Source organism: Nicotiana tomentosiformis, chromosome 1 (genome assembly GCF_000390325.3).
Source record: "Nicotiana tomentosiformis chromosome 1, ASM39032v3, whole genome shotgun sequence".
NCBI lineage: Eukaryota > Viridiplantae > Streptophyta > Magnoliopsida > Solanales > Solanaceae > Nicotiana > Nicotiana tomentosiformis.
Genome location: NC_090812.1, coordinates 22,384,999 through 22,394,818, shown reverse-complemented (window position 1 = coordinate 22,394,818; position 9,820 = coordinate 22,384,999). Strand labels below are relative to the sequence as shown.

Genomic DNA, 9,820 nt, shown 5'->3' with positions numbered 1-9,820 from the left:
AGTTGCTTATTTGATTTGATTTAAATCTTTAACTGTGATATTCTTGCTATAAGTTCGTTGTTTCTTTCGGATATCTGTTGCATATTTACTTTGGGACTACGAGGCAGTTCCTCGGGAGATCCCCCTATACTGCATATTTACTTTTGGGAATACGAGGTGGTTCCTTGGGAGATCCACTAGTACTGCATATTTACTTTAGGTACTACGAGGCGCTTCCTCGTGAGATCCCCCTATATTACCTATTTACTTTTGGGACTACGAGGCGGTTCCTCGGGAGATCCTCATGTACTGCATATTTACTTTTGGGACTATGAGGTGGTACCTCGGGAGCGTCCCTATAGTTTACCTCTATATACTCTGCTGATATTTTATGAAACTTCTTATTGTTTAAACTCTTAGTCATTTCAAAATATTATTATATCTTCTGCCTTACTTTTCTTTAAAACCAGTAAGGCCCTGACCTGACCTCGTCACTACCCTACCGAGGTTAGGCTTGGCACTTACTGTGTACCATTGTGGTGTACTCATACTACACTTCTACACATCATTATTTGCAGATCCAGTTTCTCCCCACCAGATCAGATACTAGTGAGTTGGACTGCACATGGAAACTTCAAGGTATATCTGCCAGTGTCCGCAGACCTCGGAGTTCCCCTCTATCCTTACTATGTTATTTTTCTTATTTTTCTTTAGACTCTCATGTATAGAGACACTTAGTATTTTCTCTTAGAAGCTTGTGACTTGTTTCCACCGGGTTTTGAAGGTTGTAATTATTGAATGGCAGTTTTATATTTATATTTCATGTGTTGAGATTGGAGTTCAGTTTATTATTCATTGATTCCGCAAATTGTTAGGCCTACCTTGTCTTAGAGACTAGGTGCCATCATGACATTCTACGGAGGGGAAATGGGGTTGTGACAATAACTTGTTTGACTTCCCCAACACTAATATACAACCCACACTATGTTTATAGAGCCTCTAATAGATACAAAGGAGTACTATGATAGTGCCACCAACAAGGTACCGGTTATATCTCAAACACAATACACAAGGAACAAAAGATACATGAGCCCAAAATGAAGTGGGGCTCACCAAGTCAGTTTGAAGAGGGTGTACCGCTATCATTGATCAATGTCTCCTGTTATGGAACTACCTGCATCCATTGAAGATGCAGTGCCCCCGGCAAAAGGGACATTAGTACATATAGAATAGTACTATTATGAATGACAAAACACCCTCTCAATAGAATTACTAATAATACAAGAAAAAATAATCATAATATAAGTGGAAGTTTCAGACAACATCAAACCTCAAGTTAGGACCAAAATAATGTTCAAATAAAATTCCATATCATAAGTTTTTTTATATTTAGTACCAATATGCCACCGTTCACAATACCAATACCATTGTACTTTCAGCACGGAGTCCGATCGGCTAGGCTATCTTATCCGAGACATCAACCACAATCACAATTTCAATTACAATTTCCAGCACAATCACTACCATGTGTGCGGTATGGCATCCGATCACGACCCGATCGGCTAGTTCGTCTCACCACAATGATATGTGTATCGACATCATCCTTTTCAACCAATCGGCTCAATTCGTACTTCTTTCACATCTTTTCATTTCATTGGCACTAGTGGCCACACTTATAAAATTATTCTTGGCACGCCGGACGTATTTAGTATTTCCTGCTCACCTTTTTCACTTTCAAATATCATCATCATCATCATCATCATCATCATCATCATCATCATCAACAAGGAGTTTCAAATCAAGGTTTTTAGTACACATGTGGGCAATTTAGAGTCTTAGGCACATAGAAGTTTTTCACAAAATTTAGCATAATAGTCTTCGTTTGAACTTGACTTGAAGTTAAAACATTTTAATGCACAACACATACTTTGAACACATTCTCAAATGATAACATAACATGATAAAAGTATTTGGGATACATATGAAACACATATCTCTCAACACAAACTTATTCGGAATGGCCAATTTTATAATGAACAACTCAGGACTTACATAAATTACATGAATACCGTGGGATTCAATTATAAGAGAGAAGTTTAGCCAACATACCTCAAATTCGTACCTTAATGATATTACAATGATCCCCTACACTAAGAAACTTCAACCTACAATGAGAAGATCTAATGGGACCAATATTAGTAACAAATTGAATAACTTAGGCCATTTAGGCATTTTATCAAACACCTAGTAGGCATGAATCTCTACACCTCTTAACCATATAATTAGTTCATCCAACTACTACCATTTACCAACAATTTATCTCACCATCATTATTAAACAATTCATAACTTCTAACATCACATACATGACCATCCATCCACACTCAACCAACAAAATTCCTTTAAATAATCACCTTTCAATCTCTACAATGGTTATGTATTTAAATTGGGAACTCATGACTTCCAATCACCATACCATAAGTTTCAATACTTAATTCATACTAATATTCCCATAATATATCCATACATGTAAGTCTAAGGGTGTAGGATTGCCCTTTGGAAGAAATCTTGCAAAACCATCCTTTGAGTTCTTGAAGAAATTACTTGAAGATCTATGTATTTATGGAGGATTGAGTTAGTTTTAGGGTGGAATTGATGGAATGAAGCACCAAATTAGTAGGTATTACTCACCTTGAAGATGGGGGGAGTTGGATGTCTTGATAGAGTGGAGGAAAACCCCAAATGTTGGCCAAGAGAAATGGGAAAAAATGAACCCCGAAATGAGTATATAATGTTTCGGGCTCCACAAGTGGTGTGGGGCGCTGCGTGTGGCGCTGCCTGTGGCACTGTTTCCAGAACCTAAAAGAAATCCCAGTGCCAGGACTAGCGCCCCAAGCTACCCTGGGCACTGGTGATGGGAAATAGTTTCTATTTCGCCCGAAAATGGGCATAACTCTCTCATACGATGTCCGAATTTGACAATTCTTTTTGCTATGGCTCTGTAATTGCTATACGAATCTAATGCTTCAATAGAAACTGAATTTGGAGCTTATTTACTTAATGTGATACCACTTATACTTGAAGAAATGACGTCAAAATATTCTAGAAATATCCAAATTAAATTCGGGCATATGCCCGAGTCCAAAATCACCATCCGGGCCTAACAGAATCATCAAAACTCCGATGCGGGGTTGAATACCAAAAACCTCAAACTTGGTAATAATACATTATATGAAGCTATTCAAGACTTCAAATAGTTGAAAGGACCTAAATGTTCAAAATGACAAGTCGGGTCATTACATTCTCCCCCATTTAAGATCATTCGTCCTCGAATGCGGGTTAGAATCCGCCATAGACACCAAATGTGACTTAAATCCTCATCCACACACCAAAAGTTCCCAATTTTACTAACTCCATAAATTTCCAAATATTTCGGCAGAGTTTCCCATGTAACTGGGCCTATCCACCTATCAGATTATCCTAGAAACCAATCCTAACAACATATACATAATTCATAGAAGGTAAGCTCTTAACATTTTCATTGAACCCAACTACCTAAATACGTAATTATTCAAACAAGTGAGAGTACATCTTCTTTGTCTCTTCCTCGGCCTCCAAAGTAGCCTTTTCAACCTGTTGGTTTCGTTATAACACTTTCACGGAGGCAATTTCTTTATTTCTTTGCTTTCGGACTTGCCTATCAAGAATGGAAACTGAAATTTCTTCATAAGTTAGTTCTTCATTATCCTCAATAGTCTCAACTGTAACAATGAGTGTCGGGCCTCTAACTACGTTCTTCAACATAGACACATGAAATATCGGGTGCATTAATGATATCTCAGGCAGTAGCTCAAGCTTGTACGCCACTTCACCAATCCTATGAATGATTCTGTACGGTTAGATATACCTCGAACTCAATTTCCCTTTCTTACCTAATCGCATTACACCCTTCATGGGGGAAACCTTCAAGAATACCCAATCATTTTTTTTGTACTCTAAATCCCTACGATGAATATCCGAATAGGACTTCTGACGACTCTGAGTAGTTTTCAACCGCTCCTTAATGATCTTAACCTTCTCTATAGCCTAATGCACGAGGTATGGCCATATCAACTCTACTTCCCTAATCTTGAACCACCCAATGGGAGATCTACATCTCCTACCATATAAAGCCTCGAACGGTGACATCTGAATGCTAGCATGATAACTATTACTATAGGCAAATTATATGAGTATAAAATGATCATCCCAGCTACCTTTCAAGTCAAGAACATAGGCATGCAACATATCCTCAAGCGTCTGAATAGTCCGCTCTGCCTGCCCGTCGGTCTGTGGATGAAAGGTTGTACTAAGATTCACCTGCGTACCCAAACCTTGCTGAAATGTCTTCCAAATATTATCCGTTAATTGTGCCCCATGATCAGAAATGATAAAAACTGGAGTGCCATGCAACCTGACTATTTCTTTGATATACAACTGAGCATACGGTTCCACTGTGTCGGTAGCCTTAACCGGCAAGAAGTGTGATGATTTCGTGAGTCGATCCACAATCACCCAAATCGAGTCCCACCGGGCCTTTGGTGTTCGACCTTCACTTGCTGACAATTTAGACATTTTGCCACAAAGTCCGCTAAGTTCCTCTTCATATCATTCCACCAATAGACTTTCTTAAGATCATGATACATTTTTGTAGAGCCCGGGTGCACGGAATGCCTAGAAGTGTAAGCCTCAATCATGATTCCCTCCCGGAGACCATCTACATTTGGAACACATAGACGCCCTTGGTACCTTAGTGTTCCATCACTCATGCCAATAGAAAAGGCCACGGTCTTATGTTTATGAATCCCCTCTTTCATTTGTGACAACAATGGATCGTTGTATTGTTTCTCCTTGACTTCCACAACAAGTGATGATTCAGCCTTATTTTGCACAATCACTCCTCTTTCACTAGAATCAGCAATACGAACTCCCAAACTAGCCAACTGATGAACCTCCTTGGCCAACGGCCTTTGATATTCCTCCAAGTGTGCTAAACTACCCATAGATTTCCAGCTAAGAGCATCCGCCATAACATTAGCCTTCCCCGGATGATATAGAATATCAATGTGGTAGTCCTTGAGTAACTCAAGTCATCTTCTCTGCCTCAGACCCAATTCCTTCTACTTGAAAATATAGGGAAGGATCTTATGGTCCGTGAATATATCCACATGGACCCCATATAAATAATGACGCCAAATTGTTAATGCAAATACCACCGCCACAAGTTCTAAGTCATGCGTGGGATAATTCTTCTCATGATTTTTGAGTTGCCTAGAAGCATAAGTGATCACCTTGCCATGTTGCATCAATACACACCCAACTCCGATTCTCGAAGCATCATAATATACTACAAACCCATATGTACCCTCTGGTAGGGTCAACACTGGTGCCGTAGTCAATCTTGTTTTCAAATCCTGGAAGCTTCTTTCGCAAGCATCGGACCATTGGAACTTAATTGCCTTCTACGTCAATTTAGTCAATAGAGAGGCAAGAGTAGAGAACCCCTCCACAAACTTTCTGTAATACACAACTAAAGCTAAGAAACTGCTAATCTCTGTTGGAGTTGTAGGCCTTGGACAATTCTTCACAGCTGCAATCTTCTGAGGATCAACCTTAATCCCTTCACTAAAAACTTATGCTGATATATGGTTTGCAGAACTACTATGAGATGACCAGCATGGTCCTCTCGACTTCGTTAATATACAGGAATATCGTCAATGAACACTATCACTAAGGACTCGAGAAAAATCTTGAAAACTCGATTCATAAGATCGATGAATGCCGCCGGGGCATTTGTTAGTCCAAAAGACATCACCAAAAAATCAAAGTGCCCATATCAGGTTCTAAAAGTTGTTTTCGTAATATCATGCTACTTGATCTACAATTGATGATACCCGTATCGTAAATAAATGTTTGAGAAGTACTTAGCACCCTGCAATTGGTCAAACAAATCATTTATCCTTGGTTGTGGATACTTATTCTTGACTGTGACCTTGTTGAGCTGCTGATAGTCGATACACATTCTTAGAGACCCATCTTTCTTCCTTACAAAGAGGACTGGTGCGCCCCATGGTGACACACACGATCGGATGAAACCTTTCTCTAATAAATCCTTCAATTGTTTCTTTAGTTCTTTCAATTTTGTCGGTGTCATCCTGTATGGTAGAATAGATATAGGTTGCGTGCCTGGAATCACATCAATCCCAAAATCAATCTCCCTATCTGGTTGGATCCCCATGAGCTCATCCGGAAAAACTCTCGGAAATTCATTCACAATAGGCACAGACTCAAGTGTAGGTGCCTCAACATCGATGTCTGTAACCAGAACCAAATGGTAACTACACCCCTTGTTAATGATCTTCGTGGCCTTAAGGTAATAAATAAACCTACCCTTAGGAACTACGTCATCCCCCTTCCACTCAATAACTAGCTCATTTGGAAATTTGAACCTAATGGTCCTAATTCGGCAATCAAGCTTGGCAAAACATGAATTAAGCCAGTCCATCCCCATTATTACATCAAACTCGACCATCCCTAATTCAATGAGATCGGCCATGGTGTTCCGACCACGCAACGTGACAACACAATCCCTATAAATCCACGCGGCCAAAATAGACTCACCAACCGGAGTAGATACATAGAATGACTCATGAAGTTATTCCGGTTCTATCCCAAATTCCATAGCAACATAAGGAGTGACATATGACCAAGTGGAACCGGGATCAATTAGAGCATACATATTATGAGATTGGACAGTCAATATACCTGTGACAACATCTGGAGAAGTCTCTGAATTATGGCGACCCCTCATAGCATAGAAACAGATGGATCCTCCCGAACTCTGTGCTCCACCCCTAGTTGCACCATGCCCTGCGGGTGTTCAAGTGCCTCGAGCTGGAGGGGGTTCTGCGGATGTAGTAGCTGCAGAACTGGCTGCATGTGTCGTGCCCCTGCCCGCACTCTGGCGAGGCGAACGATAGTCTCTCTGAATGTGACCCCTTAATCTGCACCCGTAGCATATGGGTAAGTCCATGTAGCATATTCCTAAGTGCATATTTCCACACCTAGGGCATAGGGGCCTGTGCTTCTGCTAGAATATCCCATTAGGCCGACCCTACTGGTAGGATCCCCTGTTGCCCTAGCCGGGCCTAAAATGACTCTGCTGCTGCTGATTGGGCTTTGACGGCGGTGCACTGATTGAAGACGGAGCAAAAGATTGGAATAGCCCTGATGACCCTCCCCTGAATGCTGACTGCCGCCACTAGAGGAACCACCAAAGTTGCCCGCGGACCGTGCCTTATTGCTACCCTCCCTCTCCATTCTGTTCTTCAATTTGCGCGTCTCTGTAGCTTGAGAAAATGCCACCATCTTCCCATAGTTCATATCAGAAACCAAGGCAGCTGTAGCGGCCTCATTAATTACCAAGGGACTTAGGCCCTACACAAACCGGCACACTTTAGCCTTCATAGTGGGCAACATGTAAATAGCATACATGGACAGGTGCGCGAATCTTATATGGTAATCCCTCACACATAGGCTACCTTGCCTCAAGCTCTCAAACTCAGCAGCATGGGTTGCCTTAGTCTCGGCAGGCAAGAAATGATCAATGAAGGCATCGAAAAACTCACACCACCTCGCTGGAGGGCTCCCCTCCTTACGGGACTCCTCCCAAAGCTCAAACCAAGAATATGCCACCTCTTTCAGGCGGTAGGAAGCCAACTCCACTGCCTCTATCTCAGTAGCACACATAACTCGGAGTGTCTTGTGCATCTCATCAATGAAGTCCTGAGGGTCCTCCTCGGGGTTGGTACCCGTGAACATCGGAGGATCTAACTAAAGAAACTTGTTCACTCTGGAACTAGTGGAATCCTCTTGCAAACTAGAAGAAGTAGGTGCAATATTCGATCTTTGGGCCTGGGAAGCCACTATCTGAGCCAACATTTGTATGGCTCCCCTAATATCCCCAACAGAAACACCAGAATCGGAAGCTGGAGGTGGAACTGGAATATCAGTTGGAGGGACCGTTGCACCCTCAGTAGGTGTAGAGGCAGGTGCAGTCTGATCAATTGTAGTATAGTCATGCAGTGTAGTAATTGGGGGAATATCCCCACCCCTAGTGTTCTCACCCACATCACCAAGTATAGGATCAACCGCCACTCCTGGGGTGACATTGGCTCTCTAGCTAGTTCTTGCCCTCTTCTTAGGTGTCATGTACTGAAAATTAGAGCAACGCACGAGTTAAAAGTGGAGCAGTCTTACAATCATCTTTATCGCACAATCAAGAACATCAAAGAAGGGTGAAATTACTAAATGTCCAAGTAGCTTCCTCATTATAGATGAGGCCGACAACATACCGATAAGAAGGAATCTATCAGACACGGCTTCAAGAAATCATAGGACACTTTAAACCCTTAGGCTCTGATACCAAGTTTGTCACGCCCCGAAATCGGGGAGCGCGACCGGCGCTCAACCGAGTGGACCCGATCAAGCAACCATGTCAGATACTTTCTTCCCAAAATTCACTTATAAAAAAAGAGAATACATATTTTCATTAATTAGACAATAAGGAAAACATGTATACAATACCAATTCATTACCATTAGTTACTTTCTTTTCAAGTCTCAAATTAGACACACTTCATAGTTTGAAGTTGAATAAGTAATTCAAGCACATTATAACTTGTTTGACTTCCCCATCACTAATATACAACCCACACTATGTCTTCGGAGCCTCTAATAGATACAAAAGAGTACTATGATAGTGTCGCCAATAAAATCCCGACTATACCTCAAACACAATACACAAGGAACTACAGATACATGACCCCGAAATGAAGTGGGGCTCACCAAGTCAGCTGGGAAGAGGGTTTACCGGTATCACTGATCAATATCTTCTGCCGTAGAACTACCTGCATCCAATGAAGATGTAGCGACCCCAGGAAAAAATGACATTAGTACATATGGAATAGTACTAGTATGAATGACAAAACACCCTCTCGATAGAATGATTAATAATACAATCAAGAACAATCATAATAATAGTGAAAGCGTCAGACAACATCAAACCTCAAGTTAGGACCCAAAAAATGTTCAAATAAATTTCTATATCTTAAGTTGGGAGATCATTAGTACTAATATGCCACTGTTCACAATAACAATACCACCGTACTTTTAGCACGGAGTCCAATCATGACCCGATCGGCTAGGTTGTCTCATCCGAGATATCAACCACAATCACAATTTCAATTACAATTTCCAGTATAATCACTACCATGTGTGCGGCATGGCGTCCGATCACGACCCGATCGGCTAGGCCATCTCACCACAATGATATGTGGATCGACATCATCCTTTTCTACCAATCATCTCAATTCATACTTCTTTCACATCTTTTCATTTCATTGGCACTAGTGGCCACAATTATAAAATTATTCTTGGCACGTTGACCGTATTTAGTATTTCATGCTCACCTTTTCCACTTTCAAACATCATCATCATCAACAACAACAAGGTGTTTCAAATCAAGGTTTTTAGTACAATGTAGGCAATTTAGAGTCTTAGGCACATAGAGGTTTTTCACAAAATTTAGCATAATAGACTTCGTTTGAACTTGACTTGAAGTCGAAATATTTTTAATGCACAACTCATACTTTGAACACATTCTTAAATGATAAGATAACATGATAAAAGCATTTGGGATACATATTGAACATATATCTGTCAACACAAACTTATTCGGAATAGCCAATTTTATAATGAATAACTCGGGACTTACATAAATTACATGAATACCGTGGGATTTAA

The 9,820-nt window shown here is 40.8% G+C and overlaps 1 protein-coding gene across 1 annotated transcript; it reads right to left on the bottom strand.

Moving 5' to 3' along the window:
- Nucleotides 1-5,479: 5,479 nt before the first annotated feature.
- LOC138904392 (uncharacterized) lies at nt 5,480-6,528 on the bottom strand. Its single transcript, XM_070192896.1, has 2 exons — nt 6,114-6,528; nt 5,480-5,637 (listed from the first exon to the last, which is right to left on the bottom strand). The coding sequence occupies exons 1-2, from the start codon at nt 6,526-6,528 to the stop codon at nt 5,480-5,482; spliced, it is 573 nt and encodes a 190-aa protein (XP_070048997.1).
- Nucleotides 6,529-9,820: the final 3,292 nt, after the last annotated feature.